The 17,118-nt window shown below is 38.6% G+C and overlaps 1 protein-coding gene across 3 annotated transcripts in view; it reads right to left on the bottom strand.

Moving 5' to 3' along the window:
- The window catches only part of Wdtc1 (WD and tetratricopeptide repeats 1), a 61,319-nt gene that overhangs the window by 32,219 nt on the left and 11,982 nt on the right, over positions 1 to 17,118 (bottom strand). For 2 of the 3 annotated variants that reach the window (XM_023565677.2, XM_003471287.5), the window contains 2 exons: positions 12,644 to 12,791; positions 10,521 to 10,604 (listed from right to left, as the gene is read on the bottom strand). In XM_023565677.2, the coding sequence (XP_023421445.1) occupies positions 10,521 to 10,604; positions 12,644 to 12,691 (132 nt within the window). In that variant the 5' untranslated portion in view covers positions 12,692 to 12,791. Of the gene's footprint in view, positions 1 to 10,520; positions 10,605 to 12,643; positions 12,792 to 17,118 lie in introns of those variants that run through there. The other variant, XM_063235855.1, reaches the window with a different exon arrangement.

Raw genomic sequence — 17,118 nt, 5'->3', positions numbered from 1 at the left:
AACTGCAAAGGCTATTCACAGAAATAATTAAGGAAAACTTCCCAAACCTAGGAAAAGGAAAAGATGCTCAGATGAGGCATACAAAATTCCAGCCACCTACAATCAAAATAGAACTACATCCAGGCACATAATAATCAAGATTCCAGAAATCCAATATAAGAACAGAATATTAAAAGCTGTCAGAGACAAGAAACAGTTCACTTACAAGGGAACACCCATCAGAATTACAGCAGACTTCTCGGCACAAACTGTCAAATCTTGAAGAGCGTGGAACGAACTAATCTAAGCCTTGCAAGACAATAACCTCTAGCCAAGATTGATATATCCTACACAACTGTCCCTAGAAATTATAATGGAGAAACAAGGTGCTTCCAAGATAAAGAGGAACTGGGGGAATTCGCAACCACCAATCCAACTCTACAGAGAATACAGCAGGACATTCTAAAAAGAGAGAGCAAAGTATCAGGATTCCAGAAACAGTGGCAGAGAAGCCACAATGAATGGAACAGAAAGCGAAATGAAGAAGACAAACAGACAACTAATGACAGAAAAGAGCACAACAGAAACGCAGTAAAGAAGGTTGGATGTAATTTCTAATATACATGACCTAGATATACTAACTTAAGGGAAAAAACAGAATCACAGACAGAGTGGATCAAGAGGAGGGTCCATCAAGAGGCTCTTTATAGGAAATATAATTAGCCTGAAGGTTATATGGACCAAAATCAAATATGAGAAAAGGGAACTCGATGTGATAGGGAACCAGAGAGTAATAGGAGTAACTGGATTAGTATTTATGGATAAGTTGAACAGACAAGCTTTAATAAATGAAGAAATAGGGGCTGGGGATTTAGCTCAGCGGCATAAGCACCTGCCTTGCAAGCAGGCGGTCGTGAGTTCGTTCCCTGGTACCGATAAAAATGAAAAAAAAAAAAAAAAAAAAAAGGAAGAAATATAACTAGAAATCTAGCCTAGGAGTGAGAAAGTTTGGAAACAGGTAAATAGCAGGTTGCCCCCCCCTCCATATAAAACCATGAATGTTGGCAAGACCCAAAATACACAGTTCATTCTGGGGGAATAAAGGGGAGGAATAATCTTAAAAAAAAAAAAAACACAATAGGGGCCGGGGATTTAGCTTAACGGCACAAGCACCTGACTTGCAAGCAGGTGGTTGTGAGTTCGATCCTGGTACTGGTTAAAAAAAAACAAAACAAACAAACAAAAAAAAAACAGTAGAAGATATAGCTAATAGTGTATCAGGAATTAAAACCCTTATTACTCGCACCACTATGCTTGGTTGGAACTTGTTCTGTCCTAGTTTGTATACAAGCACTGGATCTGAGGGCACAGACAGCTGTCCCGAAGATATCAGGACATAGCACAGTGGTCATTTTAATTTCCTATTAACTTATTCCAGATCCCTGTATGACTTATACTGTTGTATCATGACTGATCTTAGTTAAATCTGATTTGTTTGATTGCTGCTTATTATTGACAGATTTTATTCAAAACTGTTAAGTTGCTGTTATCAAGTTGAGTATAGACAATTATACTAAAAATGGCAATGATTTACCATGATATCCATTCTGATTTGATTACTACCTGTTTTTGTAGCTCTACAGTATCTACAAAGTTATATTTCTATTAATTCTGTTATGTACTGATATATTCAATTATACTTTATCTGATGATATAGACAGTTCTGTTGATAACAAGAAACAGCACAGTGACCATGGTAGAACTCCTTATACAGCAGTTTTATAAGTCTTTTTTTAGTTTTATGTGTCTATAGGAATATGTTTAGTTCTGTCCTGCTTTGTTCTGTTTCTCCCTCTAGTATAGAAAGGATAGAAATACAGGTTAAGTAAGACTTATGCTTGAGTAAAACCTATAAACAGTTTATGAGAACTGATCTTATGACACATGAAGAACAAATACTTTGAAGGAAAGAAAGGGGCACTGCAGTACCCAGTGCTGATTCCGGAGTGTTATGATGTGAAATCCAGCAATATTATTAATCTTTATTCAGAAGGATTTTAATCTAATAAGTTTTGTTAGGTTTCAACATAAATGAAGATATGGAAAAATGCATACATGTCTAAGTGTACAGGGTTGATAGCCATATTACTTAGTTTTTGTTGGATAGTTGAACAGAACTGTTTGCAGCCTCCCTGGTTGAATTCCCATTGATATGTTCCACTTTTGTATCGTGAACAACTATTTGTGGGGGGACAATATGTATACATCAACTAGTGATTTATTACTGTTTATTTCTTGTCTTTGAAAGTATGTACTATTTCTGTCCGTTTTCTATTTTGTTTTATCTTTCTTTAAATAATAATAATAAAAAAAGAAAATGACAAATTTAAAACAAAACAGTAACATAAAAATCTGAAATAATATATAAATATCAGGTTTTCTGTCTTTTTTTTTTTTTTTGTATGGGAATCAAACTCATGACTTTGCGCTTGCCAGGCAGGCACTTATACCGCTGAGCGAAATCCCTAGCACTGTTTTTTGTCTTTTTCCTTTTTATCGGTACCGGGGATCGAACTCACGACTGCCTGTTTGCAAGGCAGGCGTGTTTTTTGTCTTTTTGAGACAAGGTCTTCCTATGTAGTTTAGGCTAGCCTTTAGTTTATTTTGTAGTACAGGTCAATCTCAAACTTGAACAATCTTCCTACCTCAGCCTCCAGAGTGCTGGCATTATAGGCATGTGCCACCACACCTGGCTCTAAATGTATTTTTATATGTATTTATAAAATCATGAGTTTATAGTAATACTGCTAATTACAACCTAATATCTCAGACTTCTTTGTCTTTTCCAAATTCATACTGTAATAATTTCCTTTTTCCCACAGTGAGAACTCTGGCTCCCAATAACATAGATATATTTACTTATTTGCTCACTTCTATTACATACACATATGGTTACAGAAATGCTATAGCAGTAACAGTACAAATAATGAATCTACAGAGTTCAACATTTCTTTCTTTTTTTTTTAGTTCAACATTTCTTTAAAGTTCGTTTTACCTTCACATTGAGAATAGATAGTAATCAGTACTATGTTAAAAAACTGAGTTTGTTGTCTGTTCCTTCTAAACTTTTATTTAATCTACACTTTTTAATACAAAAGATCTCAACATAGTTCTATATATGAAAACTATAAAAAGTCCAGGAAAGTCAGATGCAGTCTTAGATACCTGAGGGGTCTAAGGCAGGAGGATTCCAAGTTTGAGACAGTTTTGCCACAAAATAAAATAAAATACAATAAAAAGGATTGGCAGTGCAGCACAGAATTTGCCTAACACGTATAAAGATTCTGAGTTCAATTCCCAGCATCACCAAAACCAAAAAATAAAAAAAAAAAATAGTCTAGAAAAAGTTATTCCCCTTTCCCTTCCCTACACCTCTATGTTGACCACTTCCACCCCTGGAAATAACCAAAATAAGTTTCTGTTTATCAACCCTGTGCTTCTGTTCATAAAAACTATGGAGAAATATAATCAGTTCTTATTTCTCTCCTTTGTTAGAACAAAATTGCCAAACAATATATTAACAAGGCCTTTAAACATATCGAATATAATTAACTTCATTAATAAAAGAAATATAACAATCTGATATTAAGTCTTTGCTACTGGCAAGGAAAATTAGGCATTTGGCAACATCTAACAAAACCACAAACACATTTATCCTTTTACCAGAACTCTCATTTTTAATTTTTTTTTCCACTCTAAAGATACATTTCTAAGCCAGGAGTGGTGGCGCACTCCTGTAAACCTGGCACTCAGGAGGCTGAGTCAGGTGAATCATTGCAAGTTCAAGACAAGTCTGGGCTACAAAGTGAGCCCAAAGCCAGCCTGAACTGCATAGACAGACCTTCTCGCTACAAGACAACAACAACAACAAAAAAAAAAAAAAAAAAAAAAAAAAAAAAGAAAAAAAGAAAAAGATACATTTCTAGCAATACTAACCTACCTTGGTTCATGAACTTAATTTGTTGCACAATCTTGGGAAAGATGGCCGTGGCCATGTTTGCGTTCATGTGGGAAAGATGGCCATGGCTGTTTGTCACCCATTGTGGAGTTTGCAAACAAAAACAAAATTTTGCCAAAAGCTTTTGTTTGTGGACCAAATTGTTTGCATTATGGTATTGTTATAATTATAAACTAGAGGGCCAGGGGTTTAGCTCAGCATCTAAGTGCCTGCTTGGCAAACATGAGGTCATGAGTTCAATCTTTGGTACCAAAAAAAAAAAAAAAAAAAAAAAAAAAAAAATATATATATATATATATATATATATATGTATATATATATATATATATATATAAATGAGAAACAATGCTATGTGCCCAGACATGCAAAATTCATTGGCAAAATCTTAGTGCTGTTCCATATAGCACACTATACAGCCACAAAAAATAAAAATGAATACTATGAACTGGTATAAGATGATTTCCAAAATATAATGGTAAGTGGAAAGCCAAAAATAAGAAAATATCTGTCTATACCCCAAAAAAGTCCTCTAAGTAGCCAGGTGTGGTGGCACACACCAAGTAATTTCAGCACTCTGGGAGGCTGGGGCAAGCTCATGAGTTTGAGCACAGCCTAGCAACTTAGAGACTTTGTTCAATCTCCTATGCCACACACATGTGTGCACACACACACAAAATCCAAGCCTAGACAGTTGCCTCTTCTCTTCTCTCCTTATATGTATCTCATGTCTTTTTTTTTTTTTTTTTTTTGTCTTTTTCTTTTTTATCGCTACCGGGGATTGAACTCACGACTGCCTACCTGCAAGGCAGGGGCTTATGCCGCTGAGCTAAATCCCCAGCCGTGTACTTCATGTCTTTACTTCTTTCTATTTTTCCTAAAAAGGGAAAGATTCAGAGCCAGGTGTGGTAGTGCACGCCAGTAATTCTAGCACTCAGGAGGATTGGTGTGAGTTTGAGGCCAGCCTGGGCTATATGGTGAGTTCAAAGCCAGCCTGAACTACACAGTGAAAACCTGCCTCAAAAAACAAAAGCCAGACAAACAAACAAACAAAATTCAAAAACAATTCTGGTTCTGAGTTGAGTGTGGCACCACACACCTGATTCTAGGTAGTCTTAAGGCAGTGAAGGATCACTTGAGCCCTGGAGCTTAAGGTCATCCTGGACAACATAAAAGATCTTCTCTTTAAAAAACAAAAATTCAGTATGGTGGAACATGTTGTAATCCCAACACTCGGGAGGCTGAGGCAGGAGAATCTCTGCAAGTTCAAGGCCAACCTGGCTTACATGGTGAATTCAAAGCTAGCCTAAACTATATAGTAAAGACACGTCTCAAAAACAAAACAAGAATCCATGATTCATTACCACAATCACTTTCTTACAATAGTCATCTGACCAAGTGCTATCCCAGACCATCTCCTTGCTTTATTATTTCTTCAAGTTTTCCTTTCTCTGCCAGTTCTTTCCTCTTGACATTAACGAGTACAGATACTCGTTTCTGTAATCTAAGAAAGTCCTTCCTTGATACCAAGTCCTTATGTACCTATAGCCTTCCATTAATCTATAGTTGATATTTTCGTTTTTTCACTTCCTAATAATTCCTTAACCTACTGTCTATCTATACCATCTCCAGAAAAATGACTTTTGGCATAATTTCCATTATAGAGAGCTTTCTTGTCATAAATCAGTGGCTACTTCTTAGTTATTTGACCTTTGGCAATGACGAGTATGGGGTTTCTCAATGAAATTTCCTTCTGTGTTCTGTTTATAACATCATCCTCTCTTTTCTCTTTTTCATCCCTCTGGGTTCCTCTTTTTAAAAGTAGCGGTTTCTGGGGCTGGGGATTTAGCTCAGTGGCATAAGCTTTTTGCAAGCACGCAGTCCTGAGTTCGATCCCTGGTATCGTGTATCTTTATTCTGAGCTCAAATCCAAGTATTTCAACTACCTGTCCAGATAAGACTCACTGCCCTCAGCCAATAGCTCCAGAATAGCCAACACCAACCATAGCATCTTTCCTTTCAAAGCTATTTCTTTATCAGGTTCCCTAACTCAGAAAAAGATCCTGCCTTCTACTGTGCCACTCAAGTCAGAAACCTGACTTTCATATGTCACTCTTTTCCTAACTTTCTATATCTAATCACCAAAAATCCTATTTAAATGTTTCAAGTCCACTGATTTCTCTAGAGCCAAATTACTACCATCTTAGTTCAGGTCACCCATCACTTCATAAGTCACTGTCATAGTCCTCTAACTGGGGTTTAAACTGGGCTGTACCCAGTTTAAACTGTGGCAAGCTTTTCTTCACTTTGAAGTGAAGATTAATTTTTCATAAATCAGAACTTGATCATATTGTTCCTATGCTATAAGCCATTCAATGGCTCTCTGTTGTCCCAAGCATAAAGTCCTCAGTCACTAAACACAGCCTACAGCAACTATCACTATGAACATCAGACCTCACACATCTCCAGCTTTGTCAGTCTCCCATTCTGCACTTGTATTCTTTGACTATTTGTTCTTTTGAACTGAATACTGTTTTTTTTCCTTCTTAAAACAGGGTTTCACTATGCAATTCAGGGTGGACTTGAACTTGTAGCCTAGGCTGGCCTCAAACTTGCAGCAATCCTCCTGCCTCAGCCTACCGAGTGCTGGAATTACAGGCTTACACCACATCACTCAGCCTTGAAATCAGTACTTTCTACTGTTTCTTGCATCACTCACATGATGTTATTCTCCCAGCTTAGAAAACTTTCTCTCCCTTATCCTCTACCCCTAAATCTACTTAACTCCTAACATTCACCTTTCAGACATACATAAACCTACACTGCATGGGGGGCAGGGTACCTGGGATCAAAATCATGACCTCACGCCTGCCAGGCAGGCACTTGCACCGCTGAGCTAAAGTCCTGGCCCCTACACTGATTTTCCTCAGCTTAGTATTTGAACTGAGTATTTGAATCTCCTTGGCTCATAGTATTACATGTGCCTATGAAAAGTTTCAGAATCATGATGGTTACGCTGGAGCTGCAAAGAAAAGCAAGTATTTTCCTGAGGATCATGTTTGATATGAGTGAAACAGACCTCAGTATAATGGCACACACCTGTAAAATCCCAGCACGCTGGAAGGCTGAGGCAATAGGATAACAAGTTTGAGCCTAGCCTAGGCAACTTAGTGAGCTTAGTGTTTCAAAACTTAAAAAAAAAAAAAAAAAAAAAAAAATTTAATAAAGGGCTGGTGATGTAGCTCAGTGTGAGAGCCCAGGGTTCAACCCCCCCCCCGCTACCACCTAAACACACACACACACACACACACACACACACACACCCCACAAGAAACTCTGTATGATGGCATATACCTGTAATCCCAGTAGTAAGGAGGCCGAGACAAGATTGTTAAGTTTGAGGCTACTTTTGACTCAACAGCAAGACCCTGTCTCAAAAAATAAAACAAAAACTCCAACAGCCAGCACTTGGGAGGCGGAGGCAAAACTGCTGGGAGTTCAAAGCCTGCCTGGGCTACGTAGTGAGACTCTGTCTCAAAAACAAACAAGCCAACAATCATGAACAACAACAAAATAACCTAGAAAAACTTGCAGACTTATTATGTTGCTTTTCTCTATTTTACCCTATCTTTACACTCATAGTCCAACAATCATCTCTTCTTTTTTCCTTCTTTTCTTGGGGGGTGGCTGAGGATTGAATTCAAAGCCTGCACATTGAGCTACATCTCTCTACCTTCTTTTTTTGAGACAGGGTCTCCCTAAATTGCTAAATTGCCCATGTGAGGATTCAACTTGCATTCCTCTTGCCTAGGCTTTGTAGAGTGCTGGAATTATAGGTGGCAGTGCTCCTTCTTTTCTCCCTCCCTTCCTTCCTCTGTCTGTCTGTCTTTAAGAGATAGGGTCTTGCTGTGTTACCCAGGCTGACCTTGAACTCCCAAATTTAAACCTAAATTGGGCGTGGTGGCACATGCTCAGGAGACTGACGCTGGAGGATCTTGCAAATTTGAGACCAGCCTGGGCTACAAAGTGAGCTGAAGGCCAGTCAGACCTACAGCAAGACCTTGTCTCAGAAAGATCAAAAAACAAAATAAAACAAACCTTAAGCCTGGCTCAGCCTCTTGAGTAGCTGGGATTATAGGTATGTATCACTACCCATGACTTAGTAAACACATCTTAGAAATGCCAATGAGCAACTACCGTTAACCAAAAGGTGGGCTACATATGACGGTGATGGGAAATAAAACAAGGGAAGGAAATAGCTAGTTTTAAAAAACTAGATGCTGGCCAGGTGTGGTGGTACCTGCCTGTAATCCCAGTATTTGGGAGACTGAGGCAGGAAGATTGCCATGAGCTCAAGGTCAGCCTAGGTTATATAGTGAGACCTTGCCTCATCCTACCCCGCTCAAAAAAATTAGAAGCCATCAAATCAACATCTTGGAACTGGCATTTTAGGAAATTTTATGAACTTTCTATGAATAACAATAAACTAGGTGTGGTGGCACATGCCTGTAATCCCAGCATTTTGAGAGACAAAGGCAGGAAGATTGAACATTCAGACCTAACATGGGCAATTTAGTGATTCAGCAAGAAGCTATCTAAAAAAAAAAGTCTTATAATAAAAAAGTGAACCCAAATATTAAAATAGAAACAATCTGCTGAAAGATCAAACAGGTAAAACTCTTGAAGACATAAGCATAGGCAAGAACTTTCTAAACAGAACTCTAATGGCACAAGAAATAATGTTCAAGAATCAACAAGTGGAATTACATCAAATTAGAAAGCTTCTACACAGTGAAACAACCAATGGAATAAAGCACTAACCTACAGAATAGGGAAACATCTTTGCTAACTATGCCACAGAACTAATATCTAGACTAATATAAAGAACTCAAAAGTTAGTTGTCTCCAAAATAAAAGATATAATAAAAAATGAACTGAAATGAATAACATTTCTCAAAAGTACAAATAGCCAATAAACACAATGAAAAATGTTTGACATCTCTGTTCATTAGAGAAATACAAATTAAAACAGCACTCAGATTCCTTCTTACTCCACAAAGAATGGCTATCATCAAGAAATCCTAACAAATGTTAGCAAGGCTGTGGAGAAAAGTGAACTCAGCTACTGCTGGTAGAAATGTAAACTAGGGGCTAGTCCAATGGCAGTGGGTTATCAGAACTTATTAACATTAGTGTCACTAAAGTTGGTATACCACCCCCCCCCCACTGCTAAATTTGACTGGCTTTAAAAAAAAAAAAAAGAAATGTAAACTAGGACAATCAGTCTGGAAATCAGTTGTGGTGACTCCTCAAAAAACTAAAAATAAACATTTCAATTGACCCAGTTATTCTCCTTCTAGGAAAGAGTTAAAGGTGTCATGTCACAGTGATCCACGCATACCCATGTTTACAGCACACAACTCACAATAACTAAATCTTAGAAGCAACCTACATGTCCATCAGTAGATGAATGGATAAAGTAAATATACACAACAGAGTATTTCTTTGCCAGGAAGGATAAATTTGAGTATTTTGTCGGAAAATGGATGCACCTTGAGACCATAATGTAATATGAAATAAACTTGTATCTACACAAGTTTAAATGTCACATGGCTTCTCTTTGTATGAGAAACTAAAGTACAAACAGCAAAATAAAGGGTGCTAGGAAACAGAGACCTAGATTTTTTAGAAAAGGGAAGGGGAAGAGATGGAGGGAGGAAGAACTGAGGAAGGGGAAGTAAAAAGAATTAGGATGTGTTATATACCTGTAACAACTCCCAGAAATGGAGGTAATCATGTACTACAGTCATGTACTAACAAAAAAATTAAATTAAAAAATAAAAAAGGCTAAATCAGTGCTATCATAAAGCAAATGACAACAATAGCATACAATATTTGAATGTAATATACCATTAAATTTTACAAGCTAGGCACTGTGTTAAGTACTTGTTATCTATTCCTCCTTATATGGCTAAGACATTAAAAAGATGAGGAGCCAGGTGTGGTGGCATATGCCTGTAATCGCAGCACTCAGGAGGCTGAGGCAAGAGGACTGCTGTGAGTTTGAAGCCAGCCCAGGCTACATAGTGAGTTCAAGACCAGCCTGAGCTACATAGTAAGACTTTGTCTCAAAAAAACAAAACAAAATGAAACAAAACAATGAGAAAAGGGGATCTAGAAGTTAAAGGACAAGTTCATGTGGCTGACACATGTGAATATATATTTATTTATTTACGCTTTTTGAAACATGGTCTTGCTATGTAGTTAAGGCTGGCCTCAAATTCACAGTGATCCTCCTGCCTCAGCCATCCCAGAACTAAGATTACAGGCATGCACCACTAGACCTGGTGACCATTGTACTTTAATTACCATTTAGGAGTCCCAAAAAATGTCCCCATTAATCTCAAACTAGTAAAGAAGAAAACAAGATGGTTTCTAAGAGTTAGATTATAAGAATCAATATGGTTCAACTTTCCCTTTTTCTTTGCAGGCCGCATGCATCTAGGATGCAAACTGGATCTCTTACCTGCAGCTCTGCTTCTAGGCCCAGTCTCCGGATAAAGGGGTCAGTGACATGATATCTCCGCTCAAAGCTCAGGGCACCTCGCTCCTGGGGACAGAAACAAACTCATAGTTTCATTAATTCAATTCAATATGATTTGATGTGTACCTATCTTTTGGTTTTTGGTTTTTTTGAGACAAGGGCTCACTATGCAGTTCAGGTTGGCCTTGAACCCACTATGTAGCCCAGGATGGCCTCGAACTCACAGCAATTCTCCTGCCCAGCCTCCCTGGAATTACAGGTGGGTGCCACCATGCCCATTTTGCTATGTATCTATTCTACATTCAGTCCATTGTTGGACACAATAGAAAAGATAGCAAAGAATTGGCTTGCAGGAGTTTTTCCTACTCCTGGTCAGAATTATAGTATGAATGAAGACAGCAGAATTAAACACTATGCTGTGTAAGTGGATCCGAAAAGAAGTGGAAAAAAAGGAAAGAAAAACTTGGGTTAACAAACAGGGAACAATTCTATAGTTAAAGACAGCAGTCATCATCTTTAGGATCTACGTTGTGTGGGGTTACTGATTTTGTGCTCTTAAAATATAGTCCCTGTCCTTGGGCCAGGGGTTTAGCTCAGTGTGTAGTGACTGCTTGGCAAATGCAAGGTTGTGAGTTCGATCCCCGGTACAAACAACAACAACAACAACAACAAATTATATATAGTCCCTGTCTTTGTGGGCCATCTAATCCAATGAAAGGAAAAAAAAAACAAACAAATAAAACACCCAAACAACCCCACAAACAGACAAAACTAAAAGGGTTCAGAAATGCAAGAAAAATATATAAAACATATAATAATAATGTACACCAAGAAGTCAGCTTTTGTAGAAGTACAGCCTCAGTCTTTCTAGGTGATGAGTATGGCTTATGCTGAACACTACTAAAATTTTCCTTAATTATTTTTTAGCACTTAACCATTTCAAAGAACTGCTGCATGGTCACTCAGATTTCATTCTCAAGATTAGTCTATAGTTGGGGCTGGGGATTTAGCTCAGCAGCATAAGCGCCTGCCTTGCAAGCACATGGTCGTGAGTTCAATCCCTGGTACCGATTAAAAAAAAAAAAGATTAGTCTTGGATGACAGACAATATTATTGTTTAACAACAGAAAACTAAGGCACAGGGAAGTAGTCTTTTTTTTTTTTTTTTTGTATTTTTCTTTTTTATTGGTACCGGGGATCAAACTCACAACTGTCTGCTTGCAAGGCAGGCGCTTATGCTGCTGAGCTAAATCCCCAGCCCCCAGGGAAGTAGTCTTAATGGCAATTTATTAGGGCAGTGGTGAGATGAAGCTCCTGACCCCATCTTGAAGTTCTGACCACAGAAGCACATTAAACCTTGGTCAAATCTATTCCTTTAAATCTCTATAGCTGGCATGGTGATACATGCCTGTAATCCCAGCCCCTGGGAGGCTGAGGTAGAGAATTTCTGTGAGTTCGAGGCCAGCCTGGGCTATCAAATGAGTTGAAAGCCAGCCTGAACTGCAGAGCAAAACTCTGTCTCAAAAAGACAACCAATCAATCAATCAATAAATACTCTGTGGCTGCTTTACTACAGGCTTGCCTGATGAAGACAAAGGCTATCTTGCTAAACTGTACCTGACTGCCCTAAACATCCATTTACCTAATAGGTATAAGAGTATCTTCTATATACGAACTGCAAAGGACAGGTTTTAGTATAAGAAAGCCTCAGAATCGAAAGTGCCGTGGGACCAAGACTTCCCAGGTTCTATTATATAGTATACAATCCAGCAGCTGGAACATGAAAAGCTTTATTCTTTGGCACAATCCCCTACACATGGATATCTATGCATGTGTACAAAATACTGACGGCTCCCCTACCTCATAAGACATTAACCTCAGCAGCCCAGGCACAAGCACTTGGACAGAGGAATCTCCAGGAATTCCACATTCTTGGGTAAAAGACAGGAAGGCAAGAGTTCTTAATTCTAGTCCTGGAGCGCCATTAACTAATTATGTGACTCTAGGCAAGTCACAGAATCTATACTTGAGTTTCTTCAATTATAAAATGAATCTCTGGGGAAGAAATGATCTCATGCTTTGATTCAGAGGTCTGGGAAGCTTACCTTGATCTGTCTGCGGATGAGGTCTCTAGTTATGTTCACTTTTGCCATCTTTTCTTAATGGGTTCAACAGAAGAAAGTTATAGAAGGATTTTCAGGACACTTGTGCATTCCAGCCAAGTGCAGGTCCACAAGATACACATTTAACTACCTGGGAAGATAAAATCATCAAGCTTCAGGAGATGGATTTGGGTAGTTTCTCAGCCCTGATTCTACCCCTTAAACAGTCCACTAACCCCTCAGTAAACTGGATATTTCCTGTGATTTATAGTATGGAGGGCCAGTGCTGCTTGATACATAGTGCTGAAGAGCTTGAGTAGGTAAAGAGGGCTGGAAGGACAGTGACTCCAAGGCCACAGGAAGCACTGGAATAATCACTGAAGGAATCATGTACATTTCACCAGAAAATGGGAGGGTTGGAAATACATATGATAGCATAGCCTGAAAATAAGAACAAGGTACACAGCTTGACAGAGGTCAAGTTTCTCTTGCTCAGTATACATCTGTGGCAGCCTGACTGCACTTTTAATTATGCTTCAACTCGCAGCTTGCCTCGTCCCCAAACAAAACCAGTATCATACACAGAGTGCTCAGCCCACTCACATTAACAGAACTAGAAAGCAGGGAACTTCAGGATTGCTGAACACTTGGAAGTTCCCAAGGGTGAGGCGGCATGCTCAGTGAGGGCGTGCAAGCTCCACACCTCTCACCATATGCCTAGCCTTACACATCTTCATCTGCATCCTTTGTAGTATCCTTTAGAATAAGCTAGTAAATGTTAAAGAAAAAAAGAACAACAGTGACCATGTTCAATATCCAACAGGATAAAAAAATTCTTCAATATTCTGATAGGTTAGTCTTTAGTCCTGTAACCTCTTGAAGCTACTTGTATGTTGCACAACTCTAGAAAGATCAAAAAAAATCCCATTACTGAGAATTTAGCATGAGAAAACTCAAATATAAGGAAGGAGTGAGAAAGGATACAGAGAAGAGCTAGCGAGCAAGCTGGGTGTTACAGCACATGCCTGTAATCCCAGTACTCAAGAGGCTGAGGCTGAAGAATCACCATGAACTCAAGGGCAGTCTCAGCTACACAGTAAGGTCAAGGTCACCCTGAAATATACAGCAAAATCTTGTACTGAGAAAACAAAACAAAACGATACCAAACCAAACAAAGGAAGAAACAATGGAAGAAAGACTTAAGTATTTTCATCACAGATTTTATAACAGTGAAAAATTTAAAACCAGCTGAGTGTGGTACATACATGTAATCCCAGCACTCTGGGGACTGAGGCAGAAAAACTAAAAATTTGAATTCAGCCTCAGAAACCTAGCAACTTACTGAGACCCTGTCTCAAAAATACAACAATTAATGAAAAAAGGGCTGGGAATATAGGTTTAGTGCACAAGGATCTGGGTTCAATTCCCAGTACTGAAAAAATAAAAAACCTATACAAGTTTCCAATAACTGAGAAATGGCTAAGTAATGCATAGCTATAGAATATTTTGCAGAGATTAACAATGTTAAATATTAAGGAAAAATGCTTATATCATATTGAATTTTTTTTTTTTTGAAACAAGGTCTTGCTTTGTAGTGTAGGCTAGCCTTGAACTCACAATGTAACCTAGGCCAGCCTCAAACTTGCAGCAATCTACATGGCTCAGCCTTCAAGTCCTGGGATCACAAACATGCGCCACTGCATCCAGCTCATACTATGTTGTTTTTTGGGAGAAGGGATCAAACTCTCTCGACCTTGTGCTTGCCAGGCAGGCACTTATACCACTAAGCTAAATCCCTGGCCCTATATATTGCTTATATAAAATAACATATTGCTTATTCAGTAAACACTATTATCATTGCTATCTTTTAAAATGTAAGTGTAAAAAATAATAGCTGTCTTTCTGCCACAGGTAACAGTATGATTTTTTCTCCTTCTTTTCAAACTTCTAGGAAGGCATAATTTTTAATCAGAGGGGGGAAACAAAACACCAAAGGAAAAAATCCACACATTTCTTTTTATTTTACTCTCAGTACTGGGAATCAAACTTTGGGGCAAGCTTCACACATGGCAGGCAAGTGCTTTGCCACGGAGCTACATCCTCAGCCTCTTTCTAGGTTTTTAAGAAATTCTGGGGCTGGGGATTTAGCTCAGTGGCATAAGCACCTGCCTTGCAAGCAGGCAGTCATGAGTTCGATCCCCGGTACCGATAAAAAGGAAAAAACCGAAAAAAAAAAAAAAAAAAAAAAAAAAAAAAAAAAAAAGAAATTCTGTGGCTGGGTGTGGTGGCACACATCAGTAATCCTAGCACTTAAGAGGCTGAGGCAGGAGGCCAGCTTAAATTATACAATAAGTTCAAGGCCAGCCTAAATTACATAGTAAGGCCAGTCTCAAAAAAAATTCTCTTGTTATTTGTACCTTTTGATTCCAGAGTCACAAAAAAGTACACTCTTTCTTCTCCTTCAGGGCTCTGTGCTGCGGATGTGATTCTCAGGGCCCAGCTGCTTCTCTGTCAAGCATCCCAGCTATTGGGACCTTTTGAGGCCACTTCTGGATCTCCCATCTGCTGGCCTGCAGATTCTTAGCATGCTCTCCTGAAATTACACTTTCTCCACCTAATGTCTGAGTAGCCTCCTTCTTCTTTTCCTTTTTGTCTTTTTGAGACAGGGTCTCGTTCAGGCTGGCCTTGAGCTCACTTTGTAGCCCAGGCTGGTCTCGAACTCAAGATCCTCCTGCCTCATCCTCCAGAGTGCTGGGATTACAGCTGTGTACCCCAACCCTAGCCTATGGTGAGGCTGAGAATATTACTCAAACTGGGAGCATATCTGGGAATAATACCATTTTGTGACCTTGCTAAAGTCCCTTTGTCTCACACAGGCACAAGAACAAAATAACAAAGGGACCATGTATGCTTCACCAAAAAATGACTTATTCCTTATCTCCAATCCATTTTCTTTAGAGGACTCTCATGGAGATTAAACAAAATAATATAAGCAAAAGTTTTCTATGGCTGGAGATACAGTTTTGTGGATGAGCACTTGGCTAGTATACTCAAGGCCCTGACTTTGATTTCCAGTACCATCAGGACCACCAAATTAAAAAAACAAAAAATAAACTGCTAAGAAATAGTAAGTTGCCAAGCATGCATTTACTGTGTCATTGTGGTAAGTGGTTTATATTAATTCATTCAACAAATGAACAGAAGCTTCTATTATATCCTAGGCACTGTTCTAGGCCACCAGATACAGTTATAAGCAAAACAGACACAAGTCCTTGCTCTCCTAGTACTTAAATACTAGCTTAAGGGGACAGACAAGAAACACTAATGCAAATAAAATAGGAAAATATGCAACAGTGAAAATGCTAGCATGACAATAAAAGTGGTTAATGTGAAAGTGACTGAGGTTAAAGAAGATGTAGCGATTTTTTGAGTTTTCTGGCTGCTCAGTCTCTTTTCAGTACTTCAGGAATTCCCATCTAAGTCTGGTGTGAGGCGGACTTCTTCCCACTATGAAATGAAAACTGTGGCAACTAAAGTTTTCTCTCTGATGCTCCCTTACAGGCAGAGTGTGCAAGTGTAGCCTGGGCTATCCAATCAGATGTACCACATCTTATATTGGGATCTGGTGTCAGCACCTGGGGAGTGGCAGTAGTAGCAGTGTTCTTACTGGGTTGAGTCTGTGAATGACTGCCCAGATTCACTTCTTCCAGCCCTTTCCTCAAGACTGGCTCTGTTTTCCCTCATATTTTCTGAGTTTCCCTAATTCACTTTCAAAAATCAGCCAGAGGGGCTGGGGTTTTAGCTCAGCGTCATAAGCCTTCCTTCTCTTCTCTAAGGAAATAAGAGATTCAGTGCCTTTTCATAAACTTTTACAGGTAGACAAGCATAGCCAGAAACACATTTATTTACTCATAAAAGATTCACATCAGAAGGGAAATACCCTTAAAGTCTACCAACAGGCATAACTGGTTTCATGCTTCAATCCAAAAATTTCTCAAACACAAATAATGAGACCAATAAATCAATAGTTACTGAAGATGGGAGATTTAATAATGGTCAAAATTTAAAAACAATTTAATGAGGGTTCTATAAATAGGAAGTCAGATATGGAATAATTTTTAAATGAGAGATTTGGAATTGGCATAAGGAAGTTACATGTATGGTTAAACACTAGAAAAGACATCAAGGGGAATTCTATCTCTGGTACACTATGCAAATTATACAATGTTTTGTTCTGCTGAGGCAAAAAGCCTGCCTCCGCAGACTCAAATTAGTAACTTTGAGAATTTGGGGCTTTTTTAAATTTTTTTTTTTTTTTTTTTTTTGGTACCGGGGATCAAACTCATAACCTTGCACTTACCAGACAAGCACTTGAACCATTGAGCTAAATCCCTAGCCCAACTCTGAGAATTTGTAATGCTTTTCTTCATGACTAGGGACAGAACGCAGGACTTTGGCATTGAGCTACATCCCTAGTC

The sequence above is a fragment of the Cavia porcellus genome, unplaced genomic scaffold, assembly GCF_034190915.1.
Source record: "Cavia porcellus strain 051 isolate PalLab524CR breed Dunkin Hartley unplaced genomic scaffold, mCavPor4.1 scaffold_25, whole genome shotgun sequence".
Lineage (NCBI taxonomy): Eukaryota > Metazoa > Chordata > Mammalia > Rodentia > Caviidae > Cavia > Cavia porcellus.
The sequence above is the reverse complement of the archived record's forward strand: the minus strand, read 5'-3'. Positions and strand labels throughout refer to the sequence as shown.